General features: G+C 38.4%; 4 protein-coding genes across 4 annotated transcripts; all 4 read right to left on the bottom strand.

Moving 5' to 3' along the window:
• Window positions 1-13,321: 13,321 nt before the first annotated feature.
• LOC108477238 (uncharacterized) lies at window positions 13,322-14,428 on the bottom strand. The gene is made up of 2 exons (XM_017779729.2): window positions 14,107-14,428; window positions 13,322-14,010 (listed from the first exon to the last, which is right to left on the bottom strand). Exons 1-2 carry the CDS (start codon window positions 14,287-14,289, stop codon window positions 13,468-13,470), a joined length of 726 nt encoding a protein of 241 aa, XP_017635218.1. The 5' UTR covers window positions 14,290-14,428; the 3' UTR covers window positions 13,322-13,467.
• A 321-nt stretch (window positions 14,429-14,749) lies between these two features.
• On the bottom strand, window positions 14,750-15,562 carry LOC108478877 (GATA transcription factor 15-like). The gene is made up of 2 exons (XM_017781334.2): window positions 15,300-15,562; window positions 14,750-15,200 (listed from the first exon to the last, which is right to left on the bottom strand). Exons 1-2 carry the CDS (start codon window positions 15,402-15,404, stop codon window positions 14,943-14,945), a joined length of 363 nt encoding a protein of 120 aa, XP_017636823.1. The 5' UTR covers window positions 15,405-15,562; the 3' UTR covers window positions 14,750-14,942.
• A 204-nt stretch (window positions 15,563-15,766) lies between these two features.
• Window positions 15,767-18,088, bottom strand: LOC108478785 (uncharacterized). The gene is made up of 3 exons (XM_017781245.2): window positions 16,987-18,088; window positions 16,535-16,915; window positions 15,767-16,428 (listed from the first exon to the last, which is right to left on the bottom strand). Exons 1-3 carry the CDS (start codon window positions 17,636-17,638, stop codon window positions 16,034-16,036), a joined length of 1,428 nt encoding a protein of 475 aa, XP_017636734.2. The 5' UTR covers window positions 17,639-18,088; the 3' UTR covers window positions 15,767-16,033.
• A 257-nt stretch (window positions 18,089-18,345) lies between these two features.
• On the bottom strand, window positions 18,346-23,016 carry LOC108479774 (importin subunit alpha). Its single transcript, XM_017782553.2, has 11 exons — window positions 22,491-23,016; window positions 22,131-22,227; window positions 21,956-22,047; window positions 21,738-21,869; window positions 21,462-21,647; window positions 21,204-21,367; window positions 20,995-21,073; window positions 19,752-19,880; window positions 19,487-19,614; window positions 19,027-19,401; window positions 18,346-18,717 (listed from the first exon to the last, which is right to left on the bottom strand). Exons 1-10 carry the CDS (start codon window positions 22,713-22,715, stop codon window positions 19,029-19,031), a joined length of 1,605 nt encoding a protein of 534 aa, XP_017638042.1. The 5' UTR covers window positions 22,716-23,016; the 3' UTR covers window positions 18,346-18,717; window positions 19,027-19,028.
• Window positions 23,017-23,980: the final 964 nt, after the last annotated feature.

Raw genomic sequence — 23,980 nt, 5'->3', positions numbered from 1 at the left:
AAAATCACCATAAATTGTGGGAGATGAGTTAGAAGCTGTATAAATTATGTAATTAAAGCTTAATGAGTCTAGTTTCAAATGGAATAAACAAGAACATATTTTGAATTCTGTACAATGAGAAATTTGATTCGTAATGAAGAGTGGTCAGATTAGTCAAACAGTGAAACATTGGAAACTTTGAGAAAAATCTGGTATTTATTGGCTAAACCAATAATTCTGAAAATTTTATGGATAGAATATATATGAGTCTATTTTCAAGGAAAATTAACAGCACTTGATTTGGAGTTTCGTAGCTCTAATTATAAATGATTTAGTGACTGTTGCTCAGGAAGACAGCTTGCAGTGAAATTATGATTATGTGGTAAACATTGACAAAAATTTGTTAATGAGTTGCTTATTGTTTTCTTATAAGCTTACTATGATCTGTAGGTGTGGTTGGCCGAATATTGTAAGGGGTTAATACGTAGTTTGTATTTGAATAGTTAGATTAACGTGTTAGTAATCCAATTGTAGGCGTTCGTGTGTGGATCTCATCAAGATATCGTCGCAAATGTGTGTAACTAACACCCTCTTTCTTAGTCTAGATCGACAAAAGTCGAAAAGCGAAATGCCAAAAACCGGTATTTTGTAGATTTGCGAAAAGCGAATGCTCGTGAGGTAAATCGATTAATGTTTTAGGTAAGCTGCAATGTTTGGACCGCAAAGTGCATGATTTACGTGCCTCGATATTTTTGGGCTTAATGGGCCAAAATTGGAATGATGGGCCAACTGCCCAATTCAGTAAGAACCCTCGGTAGTGATTACATTAGTACGTGAAAGGTAGGAATATGCATGAAAAACCCTAAAATAGATAAATTACTGAAATACCTTTAAAAGTGGAAAATTTACGCTTTTACCCTAGGAGATAAATTACCAAATACCCCAGGTTAAATTGACCTAAATGCATGTTTGATGTTGTTATTTATTGCATGCCATGTTGTTATTATCGATGCATGGATGGGATATTGACGGAGGAAGTCTTGAAAGTGGCTTGTCCACGTCTTGGAAGCTTTGCCTCAATTTTCGTTAACTAAGCGGCAAGGTCGCAATCGTGGAGTGTTAAATTTGGGTGGGTTGAGCTATTCCTCACATGGAGTGTATGGCTGGTACGGTGGAGTGCACGAGTGGTTGGTGGGTGGGTAGTCTCCCAAATGGGCTTGCATATGTTTCTTGATGTTGCATGTATTTTGAAATGGGCCTATGGGCCATACTGTTATCTGAATAAAGGGCTAAGGCCCAGTTTATTGTAATCTGAAAATGGCTCTGGCCCAGTACCACTGTTACCTGAATGGGCTTAGGTCCAATAGGCTTGAGCTGACTTGGGCTTTGAATGGGTTTTCCTTACACACTGAGTTTCCTCAAACTCAACCCTTTTATTTTCATCCACGCAGGAAATCCCCAACCATAGTGGGCTTGGAGCTGTGAGGGAATTCGGAGTGGCCACCCGTTCTGAAAGTTTGATTTTTTTCTGGTGACTTTTATTTACGTTTGAAGTTTTGGGTTTTTAAATGTAATAAGGCCGCTTAATTATTTTTGATGGTTTTAATATGTATTACTAAGATAGGTATTACTTATTTTAACTGTTGAAATTGGATAGCTTTAGGGCGCGTTTTAAAAAAAAAAAACAACAATTGATTTCAAAATAACACGACAACAAGCAAAGCTTCCGCAATGAAAGTATTTTCCAAAATTAATCACCTTTCCTAAAAATGACTTAATCAAATCGGTTTTCTAGAAATATCCATGATGTTAAGGTGTGGCAATGGCGGTATGCATGTCTAGGATTGGATCCGAAGAGAGCTTGGTACTTAAGCAGTCCGATGGACTCACCACCTCTTTCCCGATTTCCTACCTGGTGCACAGCTTCCATTCACTTTAACTTATAATGAAATTATCTTTTAAAACACTAAGTAAGTTTTTCTGGATCAACAATATAAAATGTTTTGAACGCTTCGATGTGGCATGTCGGATCTGGCCATAACATCTGAGCCGGGTTTGGGGTGTTACATTTAGTGGTATCAGAGCCTAGGTTGCAACAACTCGGCTGTGAATGGATTTACAAAAAAAAACAAATATTTTCAAAAATGAATTTTTTTGCGAAAAATGCGATTTTCAAAATTTAGATCTTTAGAAGGTGGCATTCCGAATCTCTGGCTCAAGTCTGTAAGTATTACTCGAAATTCTCTGAATATTTTTCGAATTTTCATGCGTACTAAAATCCGCTAGGATACTCTAGATAGGATGATCTGAAACCATAGAAAAATTTGATAAGAGATCGAAAGCGTAGCTAGACTTGATTCTGCGAAAACAAACTCGAACTCTTGTCGATTCATAAAACATCCGTAATAAACACCGGAATATTAATTGATGCATAAAATTCGTAATCAAGATAATACGATATGAGTACAAGAGGCCGTGGACGAAGCCGAGGAAGTGCTCGGCGAGATCTTCGTTTGGGACATATCTTGGCGGTGGATGCACCGGTACCACCGCAACAGAGGTAGAGTCTCATGACTGCGGTGCGAGGATGATGCCCATCACAGAAATGTTTCGTGTTCGGAAAGGGTTACCAAGGCAAGTACGGCAATGGAGTTCGGGATCTATTTCGAACGACTTCGGCTATGAGCGGAGATCTTTAGGGGCGTGTCGGTATAGCCCGAATGTGGCGGAATATTGGTTGGAGGCCACGAAGCGGATTATGGACAACTTAGACTACTCGAGGAGATTGTTAGTGGGGTATCTGTACTAAGTCCTTTGGGTCACTTTCGGTTAGGGTAGACAAAGCGTATAGGGATGTACCCTTAGAAACTTAAGGTAGGATTTTCCCCGGAGATCGATGCGATTACCTTTCGGAGAGTTTGATCTCATTTTGGGAATGGGTGGCTTGTTAAGCATAAGGCGACCATGGATTGTGCTGCTAAACGAATGGTGTTAAGGACCACAAAGGATGAGGAGGTTATAGTGATAGGTGAGCAAAAGGATTATTTGTCCAATGTGGTGTCGGCTTTAAGAGCCGAAAAGTGGATCGGAAGGTTGTGAGGCCTATTTGGCATTTGTAAGTCGATCGAAGAGGAGGGATCGACAGTGGATAAGGTTAGGACCGTAAAGGAGTTCCAAGATGTTTTTCCGGAGGAGCTTCCAAGATTGCCTCCGAACCGAAAAGTTGAGTTTGGAATAGATTTGTCGTCTGGAATGGCACCAGTGTCTATCGCACCGTATAGGATGGCACCGAAGGAGTTAGTGGAGTTAAAGGCTCAAATTCAAGAGTTGTTGGATAAGGGCTTCATTAGGCCAAGCGTGTCTCCATGGGGAGCACCGGTGCTATTCGTGAAAAAGAAGGATGGTACGATGCGGATGTGCATTAATTATCGCCAGTTGAACAAACTGATGATTAAGAATAAGTATCCACTGCCAAGGATTGACGATCTATTCGACCAGCTTAGAGGAGCTTCTGTATTTTCCAAGATCGACCTTCGATCTGGATATCATCAGTTAAGGTTCAAGGAGGCAGATATCCATAAGACAGCATTCAGGACTTGGTATGGTCATTAAGAGTTTCTGGTTATGCCATTTAGACTGACGAACGCTCCTGCAGCGTTTATGGATCTGATGAATCGTGTGTTCCAACCATTTTTAGATCAGTTAGTAGTCGTCTTTATTGACGATATCCTAGTATATTTGGCTGAAGCGAAACATGATGAGCATCTCCGTATAGTGCTGCGAGTGTTAAGGGAGAAGGAACTCTTTGCGAAGTTTAGCAAGTGTGAATTTTGGTTGAGGGAGGTAACCTTCTTAGGACATGTGGTCTCTGTCGAAGGGATTAAGGTGGACACTCGAAAGATTGAAGCAATTTTAGAGTGGAAGCCACCTAGGACGGTGTCGAAAATTCGAAGCTTCCTAGGGTTGGCAGGATACTACAAAAGGTTTGTGGAAGGTTTTTCTGTGATGGCAGCACCTCTGACAAAACTCATAAGGAAAGGGGTACCGTTTGTATGGACTGAGACCTAGCAGGAGGCTTTTGAGAAGTTGAAGAAAGTTTTGACTGAAGCACCTGTGTTAATTCAGCCAGAGTCTGAGAAGGATTTTACTGTGTACAGTGACGCATCACATGTAGGCTTGGGCTGCGTGTTAATGCAGGAGGGTAAGGTGATTGCATATGCATCACGACAACTTAAACCTCACAAAGAGAACTATCTTACTCATGATTTGGAGTTGGCAGCAGTGATATTTGCACTTAAGATTTGGAGACATTACTTGTACGGGGAGAGGTGTATTATATACACAGACCACAAGAGTCTTAAGTATTTGTTGACTCAGAAGGAGCTGGACCTTAGGCAAAGGAGATGGATTGAGTTGCTTAAGGATTATGACTGTTCGATTGAGTGTCACCCAGGCAAGGCTAATGTGGTAGCCAATGCTTTAAGTCGTAGAACCGTATCTGATCTGAGAGCAATGTTTGCTCGTTTGAGTCTGTATGATGATGGCAGTTTGTTGGCTGAATTGCAAGTAAGGCCAACCTAGGTGGACCAGATTAAGGAAAAGCAGTTGAAAGATGAGTCTTTGGTTGCTCGTTTTCAACAAGTTAAGGAAGGGGAAACTTCTAAGTTCGGTTTAAATGGTGATGGAGTTCTGTGTTTCTGAGGAAGAATTTGTGTTCCGATGGACTCTGATTTAAGGCAGACAATATTGAAGGAAGCTCATGGGGGACTATGTGCCATGCATCTTGGAGGGAATAAGTTGTATCACGACTTGCGAGAATTATCTTGGTGGCACGGACTTAGCGAGAAGTAACTGAGTTTGTAGGAAAATGTCTAACATGCCAACAAGTGAAAGTGAGCATCAATTACCTTACGGGATATTACAGTAGATGAAGATACCATTTTGGAAGTGGGAGAGGGTAACCATGGACTTTGTGAGTGGGTTACCTTTGACACCATCAAAGAAAGACTCGGTGTGGGTGATTGTGGATAGGTTGACCAAATCAGCCCATTTCATACTACCAGACGTCTTGACTTTTCGCTTCAAAAGCTAGCCAAGCTGTATATGGCGGAGATTGTACGACTTCATGGAGTCCCAGTTTCAATTATTTATGATCGGGATTCCAGATTCACATCTCGATTTTGGAAAAAGTTGCATGAGGCGTTGGGGACGCGATTGAACTTTAGTACGGCTTTCCATCCCCAAACTGATGGTCAGTCAGAGAGGGTTATTCAGATTCTGGAGGACATGTTGAGGGGATGCGTGATTGACTTTCAAGGTAGTTGGGAGGATTACTTACCGTTGGCAGAATTTGCGTACAATAACAATTACCAGGCGAGTATTCGAATGGCACCGTATGAAGCACTGTATGGACAAAAGTGTCGTACACCTAGTTGTTGGACCGAACTAGGAGAGCGACAAGTTCTTGGACCAGAGTTGGTAGCTGATACTGAGGATAAGGTCAGAATAATTAGGGACCGGTTAAAAGAAGCATGTGATAGGCAAAAGTCATATGCAGATTTGAAGCGTAAGAAGATTGAGTACTCAGTAGGTGATATTGTCTTCTTAAAGGTTTCTCCTTGGAAGAAGATATCAAGGTTCGATAAGAAGGGCAAGTTGAGTCTGCGGTTCATTGGGCCTTATCGGGTTTTGAAGCGAGTAGGCCCAGTGGCTTATCAGTTGGAATTGCCTCCAGAGTTAGACAGGATTCACGATGTTTTTCACGTCTCCATGTTAAAGCGTTATCGTGCTGACCCTGCTCATGTCCTGCCAATTGCAGAAATTCAAGTTCAAACTGATTTGACCTTTGAGGAGGAGCCTGTGCAAATATTGGCTCGAGATGTTAAAGTTCTCAGAAGGAAATCTGTCCCATTAGTGAAAGTACTTTGGCGTAATCATGGAAGGGAAGAAACTACTTGGGAATCAGAAGAGACTATGCGTCAACAATACTCTCAACTAGTTAGATCAGGTAAATTTCGAGGACGAAATTTCTTTAAGGAGGGTAGAGTTGTAACGCCCCAATTTTCAGGAATTCTATGAATGTTGGCATAGGTTTAATTATGTTAGTGGGCCTCTAGAAGGCCCAAGCTTAAGATAGAACTCGGCAATTTTAGTTAATTTTTGTTCCATAAGAAAAAAAGGGTGAAATTATGAAATAGAACCTATATGAAAATGTTTGAAAATGCTATAGGCTAAATTGAAGTGGCCAAATAAATAGGAGTGTAAAATAGGAGGATTTGCATGACAAACCTCCCATTTTACATGAAGTGGCCAGCCATCATGTTGTTGTAGACAATATGAGCACTTGATATCCATAATTCATGGTACAAATTGATAATGGGTTAGGTAAATGTTCCATGATAATGGATTAGGTAAATATTCCATGATAATGGGTTACATAAATGTTCCATGATAATGGTTTAGGTAAATGTTTCAAGATGGGAATTTCATGTCTTTTGTATTAAAGAATTAAATGGATGAAATATGAAATTTTATTAAAAAAAAAGGGGTGAAAAGAACAAAGTTTTGTCCATCTTTGTTCATCATAGCCTAAAGTTAGAGAAGAGAATGGAGAGGAGAAAGCTCTTGAATATTCGGTCACTCGTGGAAGAAAATTGAAGGTAAGTTTTTGGTACCTTGCTTCTATTTTGAGGTTCATGAGTTCTTCTTGATTCTACCGTAACTCTTGAAGCATATTTTGGTTTTTAGTTGTGTTGTGAACATTTAGTCATGAATTAAAATGAAGGAAATGGTTTGTTTCATGTTCTTTTGATGAAAAATGGAAGATAGGTGAAGTTGAGCCAAACAAATGAGCATGCATGTGCCTAAGATGCTAAGGGGAAAAATCGGCTAACATGTTGTGCTTTAAAATGATGAAATGGAGATTATACTTAAGTAAAATCATAGATATGTGATGATTGATTGGTGATATACATGTTTAAATAACAAGCATGCAAGTTAGGTGTGAAAGAGTGATTTGGTAATAAATCTGCTTGGGACAGCAGCAGTAACGTGACTTTGGAAAATCACCATAAATTGTGGGAGATGAGTTAGAAGCTGCATAAATTATGTAATTAAAGCTTAATGAGTCTAGTTTCAAATGGAATAAACAAGAACATATTTTGAATTCTGTACAATGAGAAATTTGATTCGTAATGAAGAGTGGTCAGATTAGTCAAACAGTGAAACATTGGAAACTTTGAGAAAAATCTGGTATTTATTGGCTAAACCAATAATTTTGAAAATTTTATGGATAGAATATATATGAGTCTATTTTCAAGGAAAATTAACGGCACTTGATTTGGAGTTTCGTAGCTCCAGTTATAAATGATTTAGTGACTGTTGCTCAGGAAGACAGCTTGCAGTGAAATTATGATTATGTGGTAAACATTGACAAAAATTTGTTAATGAGTTGCTTATTGTTTTCTTATAAGCTTACTATGATCTGTAGGTGTGGTTGGTCGAATATTGTAAGGGGTTAATACGTAGTTTGTATTTGAATAGTTAGATTAACGTGTTAGTAATCCAATTGTAGGCAGTTCTTGTGTGGATCTCGTCAGCATATCGTCGCAAACAGGTGTGTAACTAACACCCTCTTTCTTAGTTTAGATCGGCAAAAGTAGAAAAGCCGAAATGCCAAAAACCGGTATTTTGTAGATTTGCGAGTGTGCGAATGCTCGTGAGGTAAATCGATTAATGTTTTAGGTAAGCTGCAATGTTTGGACTGCAAAGTGCATGATTTCGTGCCCTCGATATTTTTGGGCTTAATGGGCCAAAATTGGAATGATGGGCCAAGCAGGCCCAATTCGGTAAGAACCCTCAGTAGTGATTCATTAGTACGTGAAAGGTAGGAATATGCATGAAAAACCCTAAAATAGATAAATTATTGAAATACTTTTAAAAGTGGAAAATTTGAGTTTACCCCTAAGAGATAAATTTAAAATACCCCAGGGTTAAATTGACCTAAATGCATGTTTGATGTTGTTATTTCTTGCATGCCATGTTGTTATTATCGATGTATGGGATGGGATATTGACGGAGGAAGTACTGAAAGTGGCTTGTCCACGTCTTGGAGGCTTTGCCTCAATTTATTGATAATCGAGCAAAGAAGGCAAGAATCTGTGGAGTGTTAAATTTGGATGGGTTGAGCTATTCCCACATGGAGTGTATGGCTATTACTGGTGGAGTGTAGTGGTTGGTGGGCTGAGTAGTCTCCCAAATGGGCTTGCATATGTTTCTTGATGTTGCATGTATTTTGAAATGGGCCTATGGGCCATCATTATCTGAATAAGGGCTAAGGCCCGTTTATTGTAATCTGAAAAGGGCTCGCCCAATACCACTATTACTGAATGGGCTTAGGTCCAATAGGCTTGAGTGACTTGGGCTTTGAATGGGTTTTCCTTACATTAATCGAGTTTCCTCAAACTCACCCCTTTTATTTTCATCCACGCAGAAATCCCCAACCATAGTGGGCTTGGAGCGTGAGGGAATTTGAGTGGCCACCGATTCGAAAGTTTGATTTTCTTCGGTGACTTTTATTTACGTTTGAAGTTTTGGGTTTTAAATGTAATAAGGCCGCTTAATTATTTTGATGGTTTTAATATGTATTAATAAGATAGGTATTACTTATTTTAACTGTTGAAATTGGATAGCTTTGGTAGCGTTTAAAAAGAAAAAAACAACAATTGATTTCAAAATAACACGACAACAAGCAAAGCTTCCGCAATGAAAGTATTTTCCAAAATTAATCACCTTTCCTAAAAATGACTTAATCAAATCGGTTTTCTAGAAATATCCATGATGTTAAGGTGTGGCAATGGCGGTATGCATGTCTAGGATTGGATCCGAAGAGAGTTTGGTACTTAAGCAGTCCGATGGACTCACCACCTCTTTTCCGATTTCCTACCTGGTGCACAGCTTCCATTCACTTTAACTTATAATGAAATTATCTTTTAAAACACTAAGTAAGTTTTTCTGGATCAACAATATAAAATGTTTTGAACGCTTCGATGTGGCATGTCGGATCTGGCCATAACGTCTGAGCCGGGTTTGGGGTGTTACAGGGCTCATACGTTCTCGCCAAGTACATAAGTTAGAATGCTAAACACTATTAGAGTGTTTCGAATGTACCTTTGCATTTACTCGGGTCAACTGTCCCACATGCATCACTTCTTTTTCCTTGAAGTCGATGCACCACCCACCTCTCCCATAGGTAGAAGTCTTGTCGATGACTCGGCCAACTCCGACGCTTCACTCGATTAGAGCTTCATTGGTCCCAGCTTCACTGTTTTCATCACAACTTCTTCCTCTAAGTTCGATGACAAACTCACCTCTCTCTTGGGTGGAAGCCCCTCCGACGACTCACTATGCTCGGACGTTGCCTTTCCTTTGACTACAGCTTGCTTTGGACAGTTCCGCAACTCATGCGGACCACGGTACAAGAAGCACTTTACTCGCTTCTTTTTGCTCCTTTTAGCCCTCTTGACTTCGGCTTTACCCTTGCTCAAACTTAGCTTCTTGGGCTTCTTGTCTGCTCCATCGTTCCCTTCGATGACAGACTTGCTCCTCTTTGCCCTCTTGGCTTCGACTTTTCTCTTGCTCGAACCAAGCTTCCTGAGCTCCGTATCTGCTCGATCATTCCCATCGATAACAGATGCGGACCATGACATAAGAAGCACTCGACTGGCTTCTTCTTGCTTTCAGCCTCCTTGGCTTCGACACCTCTTGCGCTCGAGCCAAGTCCCAAGGCCTTACTCACCGGCTTCTTCCTAAGCACGGATTTCATCGGACACTTCTTTAACATGTGTGGACCGTCACAGAAAAAGTATTTCAGCTTGTCCCTTTTCCTCTTAGGTTTTTTCTTCCCAACTCGTGGTTTCCCATTACCACCATTGTTGCTGTTGCCATTGCCATACTCATCCGTAACTTCCTTGTGATTCCCTTCACATACGCCCCTTCCCTCGGACTTGGAAGATCCAAGCTTGTCTTTCCCTAGACCAAGCTTAACCACGGATACCGCTACCTTCATGGCTTCCGACAGCTTTTGGACACCTCTTTGTTCCACCTCCTGTCTGACCCACGGCTTTAATCCCTCTTAAAAAGCAAGCATTGCTTCTCTCTCGGTCACATCGAAACTTAGAGCATGAATTCTTTGAACTCACGAACATACTCCCCCACTGTGCCCCGTTGCGTTATCCCTTGCAACTTTGCCCGAGCTTCTTCCTCGGTAAATTCCAGGTAAAACTGTCCCTTCAACTCGTATTGGAACTTCTCCCATGTTCCAATCTCACATTGCCTTTTATCTGTGGTCCTACCTCACCACCATAAAAGCGCAATATCAGTAAGAAATAATGAAGCAGTTTGTACCTTACCCGCATCATCCACGATACCTTTGGCACGGAAGTAGTTTTCCATCCTCCACAAGAAATTGTCCACATCACATGCAGACCTTGTCCCCACAAACTCTTTCAGCTTCGGGACATACTCGCTACTGAGTGCTGCACTTGACACTCCTTCCCCCACTGTTGCTCGACACAAGGCCAGCTCTCCCTCGAGCTCCTCTATTCTTGTGTTTAAAGCCAGCGTCGTGGCCATTGTTTCCTTCTTCAAAGCCTTCACCATGGCTTCGAGAGTATTGTTCCTCTCTGTCAGTTTCTTCCTTTGGGAATCTAGCAACTCTTGCACGTTATCCCTTTGGGAAGTTAGACACGTGGTCACAAAGTCCCTAAACTGTTCCTTCATGTCTTCAATGCTTTCCCCACGAGCATTGTCAGACTCTTTAACGTCCTCCATGGACTCCTCAAGTTTACCCACGCGTACCTCTACTGCCGACAGCATCTCCCTCAAAGATTTTCTAGCCCATCTTTGTTCGAACTCTTCTTTCGACATCCCAACAGTGCCTTCGAACCAACAACTCTGATACCACTTGTCACGAGGCTAGACCTTTCGTCTCGCAATCCGTGCGGCCTTAGTCGATTTGGTCGTCTAAACTCGCCCAAGTCAGCCTTTACTCGAATGAGGGCTCCTTAAGAACTCCTCCAAGGTACCAACTCGTACAGCGGAAGCAAACTTATGCCAAAAGAAGCTTAAAAGAACAACAGAAGGGGACGCTTGCAAAGTGTTTTGAGTAAATGCTCTATATTCTCTTATTCACAAAGAATAATGAAACAATGAATGGAGTCTCCTACAAATGAGGGGAGAGGCCTCTATTTATAGTTGAGCCTCTCCAAATCCAACGGTACAAATCAAGTACATCAACGACTATGATTAAAGGGTATCTACAAATCAAATCTCTAATAATATAAAATCATATCTTCTAAGATTACATATCATATCTAAGATCTCTAAGAATATAAAATAATATCTTATAAGATTTCATATCATATCTCTAAGATTATAATATAATATCATATCATATCTAAGATCTCTAAGATTATAATATAATATATTATAAGATTCCATATCATATCTTTTAAGATCATGTTTCCGTATTTGTAGATGGACCTTCAATCTCTTCAAGCAACGGGCCAGTCCGATTGGGCCAACCAGACTTTAATCTGACAGGCTTCTCCAACAGTTCCTTGAATCGGGCCAGCTCACGTGGGCCAAATGATCCCCATCTGAGTAATAGACCTCCATCAGATGCATTTGGCTCGATGGTCACGGGCTTTGAACTCTGGCCCGTGACACTAGTTCATGCTTCCCATATTTTATTTACAATCTTGCTTGTTTTTGCGGACCTAGGAACAAACCTCCCCTATTTGTTCTATCTTAAGCCTAAAGAAATGCTTCAATTCTCAAAGAGTTCTTTGGTCTAAAATATTGTTGAAAGATTAGCTTGTATCTGATAAATCTCAATCCATCATTTCCAATGATAATAAGATCATCCACGTAGAGAAATGCTATTGATATTCTTCCATCACGAGCTTTCACGAATAGGCTTGAGTCTGCTGGTGCTGTTGATTAACCACTTTGCACAAAAAATCTGCTTACTATACTAGGCTCTCGGTGCATGTTTTAATCCATAGAGTACTTTCTTTAGTTTACACACATACTCGGGGTGATTCTTACTTTCGAATCCCCTTGGTTGTTGCATATGGTCTTCATATAGAATACCCATTTGCTGAAGTCTCCAAGACTTAAATGTTGTAAGCGCTAATAATACTTGAATGGTTATGGTTGAGGAGCCACAGCTAGAAATGCTCTAACAATGGTAGAGAAAATTTGATCAACTATCAAAATGACTAAATAATTAACTCTGATTGCTTTAATCATAACACTGGAGATAACAAATGAAGAAGAATTGTGGTTAGTGCCAACTATTCTAAGCTATCAATATTCAGTCCACATAAGGTGAAGTTACATAATATGTATCATGTATTAGAAATGAAGAAAAATCTGTTACAATATCACAACTCAATATCAGATAGAAGTTATGTAGTTTTCAGGCCTGACCCTGACGACGTCAGAAATAAAAACTCACCAATACACCAATCGTGGAAAGAAGGCAATTGAAGTCAATCTACACAATGTCCACATAATCAACTTGAAAAATGTAAGGCACACAAGGCTTGATCACATGAGTTATGTAAAACTAAAGTTGATGCTGTAGTTTGTGTCAATTGTCAATATGGAAAGACACATTAACTACCCTACAGCGAGTCAAGCTTTTGAGCCGAATTACTATTAAAATAGGTACACTCAAACCTGTTTGGACTAGTAAAGCAGCCATCAATTAATGGATTTAAGTACATGATCACTTTTATTGATGATTTTTGTAGATATGTATGGATGGATTTCATGAGAAAAAATCAAAAGTTTTAATGAAGTTTAAAGCAATTAAAGACATGGTCGAAAAGGAGCTTGATCGAAATTTACGATGCCTTTATACAGATGACGTCTAAAGAATATGCGAAGATAGCCACCATGTCAGACGACCCCACAAAAAATGTAATTGTCGAGTAGAAGAACCGACATACTTACCAAAGCATGTTACATACAAAGAATGTGCCACTACAATTTTGGGTAGAGTATATGAAAATAACTGCTGATGTTATCGATCCACTGCCACAGGCAAAGCTTAATTTCATGACACTATACAAAAAATCTTGGGAAAATCAAGTCTAAGGTTATATCGGCTACGTATTTGTGCCTAACCAAAGTTTGATAAGAAGGCAATCGAATACATAGCCGTAAGCTATGATACTCAAAGAAATGATTGAAAGTGTCGTGATCTAACCACTGAACGATGTTATACATCTAACAGTGTCGTGAGGTATGATACTCAATGAGGCGTCATCCAATATTCTCCTTTCAAAACACCATAAATTACCTTCTTTCAAAAAAGAAAACCATAAATTACGATTGCAGCGTTAGCTTTTACAGAGTTTTTTGGGGGCAACAACGCCATTAGCTTCATTTATTTACCCTTTCTTGGGCTTCACTTGCAAATCAAAACCATTCACCACGGAGTTCTCTGAGTCTCCTAGAATGCGGAGCCTCTGGAATGCCACGCATCGCGTTTTCCTTCCAAATCCTAGTAGCCCTCAACAGCGTCTCTTCAGCCGTCTCTAGCTGCTCCGCCCTCCACCCGATCCTCTCTCCCTTACTATGTTCCGTTTCCGATGCTGTCCCGTCAGTCGCTCTAGTGATCGGCTTCCGAGTATCCGCCACCTCTACCTCCGACAACGGGGAAGCCTTGTGATGCTTAAAATACTCCTTGTCATCCATCGTTTCCTCTCTCTTTCCCCTTTCCTCCTCTTTGCTCTCCGGCAAAGGCGTACCGTCCATCCCCACGCAGCTTACGTCGTCCAGTGCTGCACCGCTAGTAGCCGTACGCCTTTGTTGAACGTTGGGTTCCAAAGGATGATTCACTGGCGAAATCTTCAGCCTCGGAGAAGATTTATACGGCAGCTTGGGTTGTTTTACCGGATCCGTTTCGGAACAGGGTTTGAGTTCTTTCTCTCCATGGTCATCTGGATGATTTTCTATACCCTGCAACGTAAATTTTTTTTTAAAAAAAGGTTGTAACTTTTAACAAATCAATACAAAGCACAAAGCACAAAAAAAAAAAGATAAAATCTTTGATACCTGAGGTTCACCCCTGTGAACATCAGGTCCAGCTTCAAGTTCTCCAGAGTGAATAGTAGGGTCAGCTGTTCTTCCTTTAATAGCTGCTCCAGAGGCAAATCTTCGGAACTGAACCTGTTTTTGGGCTGTAAACACTGCCAAATACGATCTTGATGATGCTGTTGCCAATCTAAATTGCATCATTGCCTTGTTTTGTCTTGGTTTATGGTGTGTGGTTTCTTTGTTTGGTCGAGTAAGAAAGGGAACACACTTGAGATTTTAGATTATGAAATGGACAGAGGTGGACGAAGAAAAGAGATGGATTTCAAGAATTTTGTGAGGACACGTGTACGAATGAATTGAGGTGGCATCAATTTATAATGCCTCGTGGCGTTATACTTTCGGTTTTGGTGTTGGTGCCAGAGGCACCTAGAAGCATGGGGAACTTCCCTCTGCCTGCTTGGAATTTGCTTTAAACTTCGAGAACTTGAAACGCAAAAGCCAAAACTTTTTTTTATCATTGGTCATCTTCACTTATCCAGGCTACCCTAGAATTAGGGTTTGCAAAAAAGAAAACTAATCCGATTTTGATGGGTTTCAATTTGATAAAATCGGATTTTTTAAAAAAATCGAGAATCAAAGAAAAAGCCAAAATCAAGTGCAATTTAGAAATTTATATCTATATTGTAGGCACTAGTACAACCAGCAAGTTTTAGAAAAGAAGGCAAAAGACGAAGCAATAAGCAAATATATATACCTTAAATTAACATATTATGGATTACATCAGATGCAATAACAATCGGGGTTTTGGGTTTTTTTAAATATTCTCCTAAGCCTTAAACAGGTACTAAGCACAGTTAATAGCCAGTAGATAAAGCCATTAAAAGAAAAGCTGCTTGTTCTTCCTCTCTGAGCTTCATCTTCCATTTCTGGTCTTCCACTATTTGATGCACCTTCATATCTCTTCCCTGTATTTTGATCCCACTTGGACCAACATTATCAATTCCAGTTTTAGTTTTATATTTTTCTGTTATGTTCCTACTATCACTGTTCAACCCAAGAACTGCTGCCCTCTTTTTCTTTCTGAGCCTAATCCCACATGCATTGCAAAGAGACTGCATGTTTGTAAATGAAGCAACAAAAACCCAAAAAGTCAGTCACAGCAAACACCAAAATTCTATACATATTATGGTTGTAAAATGAGTTTTTTTTACCTTAGGACCAGCAGGACCACCTCTCCAAAGTGGGGTTTTAGTGGTTTTACAATCTACACATCTTTTGTTTTCCTCCTTCAATTGTCTCTGATGTAAAATATGCATCTTAAATAGGTTTGATCAAAGGAAGGTGAAGGTGGAATTGGAATTGGAGGGTTTACGGCAGGGGAGAAGCAGAGCAAAACAGGGGATAAAAAAAAACGGAGAAAGTTGCAAATATTATACAAAGTCTACAAGTAATGATTGCTTCAAGGATTTTATATAAATCATATACACTAAAAAGGACCACCTGTTAAAGTATTTGGGTTTATCTTTTAACTTTTTACGAATGAAATGTTGACATTTTTACTATTGATTTTATGTTAAAAATAAACTTTTAATTTTATGTGTACATATATTTATTACGCAAATTATGCGTAATATTTTTATATATTAGAAAAATTTTCATGGAGGGCTCAAGCATAATATTTTGAGGTGAGGGGCTGGTGGCAGAGTATAACATAATCACATAGCATTAACCATAATGATATATTCTTCAATAAATTGTAGCTTATTAACCAGATGTTCACTTTCGTCAATGATAACTGTCGTGCCCTAAAAAAATAGATGGGTTAAAAGACATTTATACTATAAGGTCTGTCATTATCAATCTCAAGATCACTTTCCTAAGCTAAACTCCTAAAAGAAACACATTTTTAGTGACTGTAACACTGTTTTTTTCACTCAAAAGAAATTTATGGTTTAAGCTTGTAATGTCTTGAATCAAATTCATTCCTCAGTTTCTGTTTCTTGCCAAGGTTGGAACAAACATCAGCTAAGAAAGCAAAACAAAAGCCCATAAAGCGCATTAGCCATAATAATATCAACATTGCCCAGTCCTTGAATTTCATCTTTGGAAAGTGGCTTCTATCTGAGATGAGCAGTGCCCTGTATACAGCTTCGGTCAAGGCATAGGCTGAAACTGGATCAGATTCTTCTACTGGGAATCCATATTCATTGAGGCATAGTATGTCGTAAACTCCATTAGTCTCCGATATTTCGAGGTGTTCGCATATCTTCATCCTGCCATCAATCCTCTCCTCAGTCGATAACAAATCACCATGTGTTAAGATCAATAGAGGGTTCTCATCTGCAGCCACACATAATTTGGAATGGAGACTTAGTCAAGACATGCATGCATGCATGTATGTATGTATGTATGTATGTTAAAGACAGTACTGAGAGAGAGAACTTACTGCTTTTTCTTAAAGCAGGGAAGCTGAAAAGCTGTCTGGTGGCCTCTAATGGCTTTAAGTCTCCTGCTTTTAAAGCTTTGTAAATCTGTGCTATGTTAGCTACAACCATCACACAATTCACTTCTCTCTGCAAAAAGTTCGAAGACGATCTCAACGTAATGTTTTCCATGGCAGCATCGTCTGCCGTCGTTGCACGGTCATTGTATCTGAAGCATGGTTGATTATGATGAATCCCCTCACTCATCCAACTCGACATTTCCTCCAATGCTTCTCTTGTACTATGGTAATCGAACCCTCTCGAATCGTAAATGCAGAAGCCGCTACGGGTTGATCTCAGGACATTATGTTCTTCCATGTACATGGTTGTGTAATTGGAACTTCCTGCAGGTAAAAATTGTGAAATCTCTTGTTGCTGCACCTAAAGTTATTAAATTATACAAACAGAAAGTTACCTGATGATGTTTGAGCAAAGGGTATTAGACCGGACCGACCGAGAATACTGTACATGAGATTTATAAGCGAGCTCTTGCCTGAACCCGAAAATCCCACCAAGAGAATTGTGTTAACTGGTGGAATATCCATATCTTCCCTTGTGATCCCTCCGGTAGGTACCCAAAAATCACCCGAGCGATACTCGAGAAGCTTGTGCTGAAGCTCATTTAGTCCATCAGGTGCAACCAAAGCCAATCTCTCCAACTCCCTAAGTAGTCTTAGCCTAGGCGTTAGAATGGAAACATTAGGAAATCCCAGCTTCAACTTAGCGCATTTGTCGAATTCCGCAGCTGTTCTCCACCAACAATACGCCAATCTACATGACTCGCAGTCGTCTTCATCAACACAAGATACTTGGCTTTTCATCTCTTGTTTCCAACGGCATTCGTCAACACGACGATGGCAGCTTAGCGTACACCGATGATTGTTGAACCAAATGACTCTATTAGCCAATGGTCGCACTGTTGGGAATAAAGGTTGAAGGTGATCAAAAGATGCATGTGTAAAACAGTGCTTCAAAGCTACATCCAAACATGTACAATCTTTGTTCAATTTCCTGGTTCCTTCCATACAAGATGATGGTTCATTTTTCGGATAGTTCCAACCGTCCATAATTTTACGGAATTAGCCTCATCACAAACTTTTCCAAAAGGCTACGACATGGGTAGTTTTGTCATTAGGTTTTAGTAAAATTTCCGTTAGTATATACTAAAAATGTAACGACCCCAAAGATACAAAAGTTAAACATGCAAAAAGTAAATCGAATTAGAGGGTGTAATGGGACAAGTTTTTAACTATTTTAAATAAATATGTTTAATTTTTATAAGATTTTCTGGACAAAGAGTGAGTTGAATTTTCTTTGGGTTAAATTCATACAAATTCACAAAAAATTGAGATGAAAGATATAAAACTTGAGCCGATATCAAGGGGAGCAAATAAAAACCCAGTTGTTACGATCCCTATTTACCGACCCTGGATTGCTCTAACACAAGGGGAAAGCAATATTTTTGAAACTAGGTCCAATCTTCAAATTAAATTAATTAAATTTTTTGAAAAAATAAAGATTCAAAAGTCAAAATTTTTACCTTGTTCATGCAAAAGTGTAAGTTTAGATGCAATTAACGAAAGTGGGCATAAAATATAGGAATAATACTAATTGTATTTAACAAACACTGTAGTTTTAACTCCAAAAACATCCTTCTGGTTTTCGACAATGATGCATTACCGTAAAAGATAATTTTTCTTTTTCTTCCTCAAAACTGATCGGAAAGACCAAAATAGTAACTCCACAACTATTACTAAAATGAAATATCTAAAAGTTATTTAAAAAAAAAAAGACCTTTAATGAAGAAAGTAAATTGAGCATATGCAGGAGCATATATTGAGACTGACTGATATAAAACAAGGGAAAAAAGCAGAAGGTAGGACATGGAGCTGCATGCCTCGACCCTTGCATCCGAGTATTACTATGCTGAAAAAGAATGAACTACTGCAAAGATAAAGTAGAAAAAACAAATATTTGTACGGCTTTTGGACTCTTCAAGCGTCTTTACCATGGTTTATCATACACCTCGTCTTTATTTGATGACTTCTTGAGGACATACTTATGCATTACTTGAACGATATGTGAATTCCGAGAAACACCAAGAAAGTACTGACCACTGAGTTTCATTCTACTCCAACCAAGCTTCCTGCAAATTCGAAAGTTAGGGCAGACAGCCAAGATATATACTTTCTAAGCAATTAGACCGAGCAGCAGCAAAACTGAATCACTAGCCACAAGCGGCATGTGACCAATTCCAGATGCAAATCACAAAATAATGCAATCTAGGCAATTAAGTCAAAAGCTCATTTTCACAATAGTATTTTTTTATAAAGCATGGCACAGCCAAATAATTCACATATTCACTCCCTAGATATAGAGACCTAACTGAACATTTCGAGTAGAGCATGAAGAAGAGATGCAATGAGAGCTATGCGGGTTTAAATGAAATTCATACCTTCAATTGAAATTGAATCCACCAGAGGGGACAGGAAGTTGATTGCCTCCAAATTGGAGCCCAGATTGTGCAGCATCACCAAGGGGTAAAGGCTCGTCCTCATCCTCCACCCAATAAGTTTCAAGAATCTTCACTGCCTTCTCGTATATTTCATTGTTGTCATGACTTTGGAGGTTTTCAATCTTTTCCAATCCCTCAGCATCATCAATTAACTGGGCATAGAGATTGACGTCTCCAGTGTGACCCAGATTTTTCTCTGCTTCACCAACCTTCAAAATGTTTTCAAGACCTTCTAAACAAACTGTGACAATTCTTGGGTCAGGACAGTTCAGAAGATCACATAATGGCTTAATGCAACCTTGGCTCACCAAAAACCTGGTGAACAAGACAGGAAGTTAGTAACTTAAAACAAATTGTTCCAAGAAGAATCCAGAGAATGATCATGGCAAAGGGAATATACTTTATTTGTTCATGGGTACCACCAGATGTAGCATTTGAAATTGCCCAAGCAGCTTCTTTCTTGATCTCAAACTCGGCATTTTGAAGGAGATGGACTAGAGGGGCAATAATCCCAGCCTCAATTACAGCCTGCAAAAGATTTTTAAAACTCGTGATCCAATGGATATCCATTCAAATAGGATGAAAATGCTACAATTGAAAACTAAAAAATTTTACTTTTTAAACGTTGCAGCAGATGGATTTGTCATACTCTATGATTGGCTTACCTGTATCTGATCTACATTTCCAGCAGTGATGTTTGAGATGGTCCAGCAAGCTTCCTTCTTGATACTCTTCTTGTAGGTATTTGTCAACAGGTTCAAGAGGCAGGGAAGGGCTTGGTGGCCAATAATGCACTGAACGGGGTAACAACATAAAGAATCAGAGCAATGCAGAAAGAGGCAACCTAAAGCAGTGAATTGAAAAAATAAAAATAATTGTATTCGAAATAGAAGCAGGTGACGTTATAACTTAAATCACTTACAATGATTATTCTGTCGGATCAAATCTATATTTAAGACATAAACTACGATTTATCTCACAATATACCAATTAACCATGAAAAAAAATACACCAAAAACAAATTATGCATGGATAATATGATAAGATGTACAATTTTTGCCCAGTCAGCAATTTTTACATAACAAATCTTCTAATATCTAGATTCTTCTAGAAGGAAAATATGTGAAGTTCAATGTTATTCACAGAAAATTTTCTATGTGCATGTCAAACTTAAAAGTCAATTGAAAACCATGTAAAAGGTTTCAAGTCTTCAGAATAATACTCACTAGTAAATCTTCATTTAAAACTCTAAAATCTTCAGAAATTCATTGACATGATAAAATGGGATAAACACATGTTAAGGACCAACACTCAAAATCAGAGTTGCAATGAGCACACTGGCACATTAGATGTTATGCATCACTGGCTGTATTTATCAAGCAAAATATGTGAAGTTCAATGTTATTCACAGAAAATTTTCTATGTGCATGTCAAACTTAAAAGTCAATTGAAAACCATGTAAAAGGTTTCAAGTCTTCAGAATAATACTCAATAGTAAATCTTCATTTAAAACCCTAAAATCTTCAGAAATTCATTGACATGATAAAATGGGATAAACACATGTTAAGGACCAACACTCAAAGTCAGAGTTGCAATGAGCAAACTGGCACATTAGATGCTATGCATCACTTGCTGTATTTATCAAGCAAAAGTCATGTACATCTACCTAGCAGAACAGAGTAATAGATCTGCATTAACGTGTAGAGACAGTCTGTCAAAATAATCCTAATAAAAAATATCAGCACTGCCCCCCAGAAGGTTTAACCACAAAGAAGCGTTAGGATGAGTCAAAATACATTATAGTAAGTTGTGTACAAGAACAAGGACTATCACAAACCATATCTCAAGGGAATGCAATTGAAATAGCTGTTGAGAAAGTAATATCCATTGTCAGGAAATATTCCGTACCTGAGTCTGCATATCATCCCCAGTAACAATATTTCCAACTGTGCGAAGGGCAGGAATGAGGACCGTTGGGGATGGATGACTAACAAGAAGAGGGAGGATGAGTGAGAAAATATTCAAAACAACCAGAATTCACAAGCAACCACTAGGAGAAATAAACATAGGAAAACAAACACGTCAATTTCAGAAAGGCAAAGAAGTCCATCACTTACAGCAAGAGCTCAATAAGTCGAGGGCAGACACCTGCCTCAATAACAGCTTGGATTTTGTCATTAGTACCATCTGAGAGATATGACAGAGCCCAGCATGCATCTGTCAAGACTTCCTCATCATTTGAATGGATAAGGCGCTCAAGAGCTGGCAAAGCTGGCTTTGTCTGCTTATCATATTTCAAAAGCACCATGTATTAGAAAAGTTCCTCATCAGAAAAAGGGTCATAACTTGAACAAGTCATCATCAGATAGTCCAACCTGCTCAAATGAAGGTTGTGGCTTGCCCCTGCAGAAGTTTGACAAAGTCCAGGTAGCATTTCGCAACATAGAGAGCTTTGCATGCTCATTAAATTGTGCCAAAAGAGGCACTAAGGCCCCATGGCCAAGGACCAGGTCACGGCATTTAGGAGAGTCTCCAGCAACATTCCCCAATGCCCAAACAGCCTGCAATTCCAAAAGAACAATGAACCATAAGAGAAGTGCAAATAAACTGTGTTAATGAATAGATGATCACTTGCAAACTGCAGTATTTACCTGTTCGCGTACGTCATCCGTTGGAGAACCTAGGAGTTTAACAAATATAGGGACAGCTCCATGATCAATTACAACTCTGGTATTGTCTGATGTTCCTGAAGCAATATTTGTGAGAGCCCAAGCTGCCTCGAACTACAAAACAAAAGGATAAAACAATAAAAACAAAAAAGAAAGAGATTGAGCAAAATCTTAGTAACTTCAGAAACAAAATATCACACCTGAAGCTGAGGGAAGTCATCCCTATTAAGGAACTCAACAAAGCGAGGAACAACACCTGCTTGTACAACTTCATTGATTGGAGGACTACGTTCTGCACATAAACTAAGAGTAAAACTCAAATTTCTAACAAAAAACGATGTCAGAAAGGGGAAACATAACAGCAAATTAATCAACCTATTGATAGCAGCTTTCGGAATTGAGTGGTTGCCTCAAGCTGCGCATTCTTGTCATCAGACCAAACGCCCACAACCATAGCCGGAAGACTTTCTAACTGCAATTAGATAATAAAAATACCAGAAATATTTTTTAATGCAATATCCATTATCAATTTTCTTCTTGAGGCTTACTACAATCGATATATTAAACAAACATTCCTCTCCATTTGATTAATACAGCTTGAGCTACCTACTAATCAGCAATTCATATTTCAAAACACGATTAACACTGCAAAAAAGTATTCATGTACAAAACCTAATTAACCCTAGTTATCAGTCACGACGCAACGGAGCAAATCGATTAATCAGTAGATTATACCTTATTCTCGGAACAAACGCCGGAAGATAACATCTGCTGTTGCTGCGGTTGCGGTTGTTGAGCAAGAAGTCCTTCGCGACGCTTTTTTAGAAGGTTCTCTTCTCTCTTGTTCTTCCGTATCTCCACCATGTTGTCTTCTCTCCTTCGCCGACCTTCCTCCGCACCAACCGCCACCTTGTATCGGTTCCGTCGAACCTCGGTCCTCGCGCTCGGTCTAAGAGACATCTTCGCCTGTTTATTTTTTTCAGTCAATCCGATCGAATCACTGATTAATTGGCAGGTGAAATACGGCGTACGATTTTCGGAAAGAACCGATCAGTTGTTTGAGAAAATGACAGAGAGAAAGAGAATGAAAGGGGAAGAGGAAGAGGGTTTTTGGAACGTTATTCGTATTATTGGATCGGGAGAGACGTTGGGCTGAAGCTGAGGAGAGATATATTGTTTTATACTTTACAGAGAGGGAATTTTTTTTTTTCATTTCTTTTTCTGGGTTACTTTCCTTTTCGAAATTATTTATTCTTTTCTTTCTGGTGGAATATGAGTTTGATGTGATAATAATTACGATGGTGCCACTGATTTTAAATTTGAACGTTTGGGAGAAAACCTAACTCACCGGATATCTTAATAGTAGTTTTTTTTTTTTTTCATTCAAAATAGATAATTTAGGAACGTTTAGTAATGCTTAAAAAAATACTTTTAGTTTTAAAAGTATTTTTAGAAGAAAAGTTATATTCTTTTTTTCTTTATGTTTAATTATAAATGTATTAAAATTATTAATTAAAAATTAAAAATATTTTTAAAATATTAATTAAAATATTTAATGATTATATTTAAATATTTAAAATATAGTTTATATATTCTAATTAAATTTTATAAATAATTTATATTTATTGCTTAAAATATTTAAAATTTATATTTCATATATAAAAATATTAACAACAAATTATAATATTTTTATATTCTTATTAAAATATATTAATATTAACTAATTTAAATATTATTTAAATGTATATTTGTTACTTAATAATAACATATCTAAAATGAATATTTTATTTCTCAAAAGTAATTTTTGACAGTAATACTAAACACTCAAATTTTAAACTATACTTTTCAAAAGTATTGCTAAACTAGGCTTTAGATTGGATAAATGATTAAAGCAAATATATATGTTAAAGAAAAGGAAAAAATAATAGGAGAAGAATGGAAAGTTAAGAAAAAAGTAATTATTATTAAAAAACAAAGATGTAATAGTTTTTTTTTTTGATGAATTATAATAATAAGGGAAGGCCTGAACAACAAACGTGACTAGTATGACTTGAACTCAAGTCACACCTAGGACGATAAATACCGTTGACCATCAAGCCATTACATGGGTTCAAAAAAAACATAATATTATAATTATGTATTTCTTAAAAAATTATGTACATAAAACAATTAGGGCAACAAAAAGTATGGGTAAACTACATTTAAGGTCACTAAATTATTAATAA

Source organism: Gossypium arboreum, chromosome 12, assembly GCF_025698485.1.
Source record: "Gossypium arboreum isolate Shixiya-1 chromosome 12, ASM2569848v2, whole genome shotgun sequence".
NCBI lineage: Eukaryota > Viridiplantae > Streptophyta > Magnoliopsida > Malvales > Malvaceae > Gossypium > Gossypium arboreum.
Note: the sequence above shows the minus strand (reverse complement) of the source record. Positions and strands in the feature narration are given on the sequence as shown.

What these genes read in the sequence shown, in the direction of transcription:
- LOC108477238 (XM_017779729.2), bottom strand. Translation starts at nt 14,289, where the DNA reads ATGATGCAATTTAGATTGGCAACAGCATCATCAAGATCGTATTTGGCA. An exon ending in TTCACAGGGGTGAACCTCAG is followed by an intron (nt 14,011 to 14,106) that starts GTATCAAAGATT and finishes TTTACGTTGCAG; the next exon opens with GGTATAGAAAATCATCCAGA.
- LOC108479774 (XM_017782553.2), bottom strand. Translation starts at nt 22,715, where the DNA reads ATGTCTCTTAGACCGAGCGCGAGGACCGAGGTTCGACGGAACCGATAC. An exon ending in CACAACCTTCATTTGAGCAG is followed by an intron (nt 21,368 to 21,461) that starts GTTGGACTATCT and finishes TATGATAAGCAG; the next exon opens with ACAAAGCCAGCTTTGCCAGC. An exon ending in GGGATGATATGCAGACTCAG is followed by an intron (nt 19,881 to 20,994) that starts GTACGGAATATT and finishes TACCCCGTTCAG; the next exon opens with TGCATTATTGGCCACCAAGC.
- LOC108478877 (XM_017781334.2), bottom strand. Translation starts at nt 15,404, where the DNA reads ATGCATATTTTACATCAGAGACAATTGAAGGAGGAAAACAAAAGATGT. An exon ending in GTGGTCCTGCTGGTCCTAAG is followed by an intron (nt 15,201 to 15,299) that starts GTAAAAAAAACT and finishes ACAAACATGCAG; the next exon opens with TCTCTTTGCAATGCATGTGG.
- LOC108478785 (XM_017781245.2), bottom strand. Translation starts at nt 17,638, where the DNA reads ATGGACGGTTGGAACTATCCGAAAAATGAACCATCATCTTGTATGGAA. An exon ending in CTTTGCTCAAACATCATCAG is followed by an intron (nt 16,916 to 16,986) that starts GTAACTTTCTGT and finishes TTTTACCTGCAG; the next exon opens with GAAGTTCCAATTACACAACC. An exon ending in CCCTGCTTTAAGAAAAAGCA is followed by an intron (nt 16,429 to 16,534) that starts GTAAGTTCTCTC and finishes GTGTGGCTGCAG; the next exon opens with ATGAGAACCCTCTATTGATC.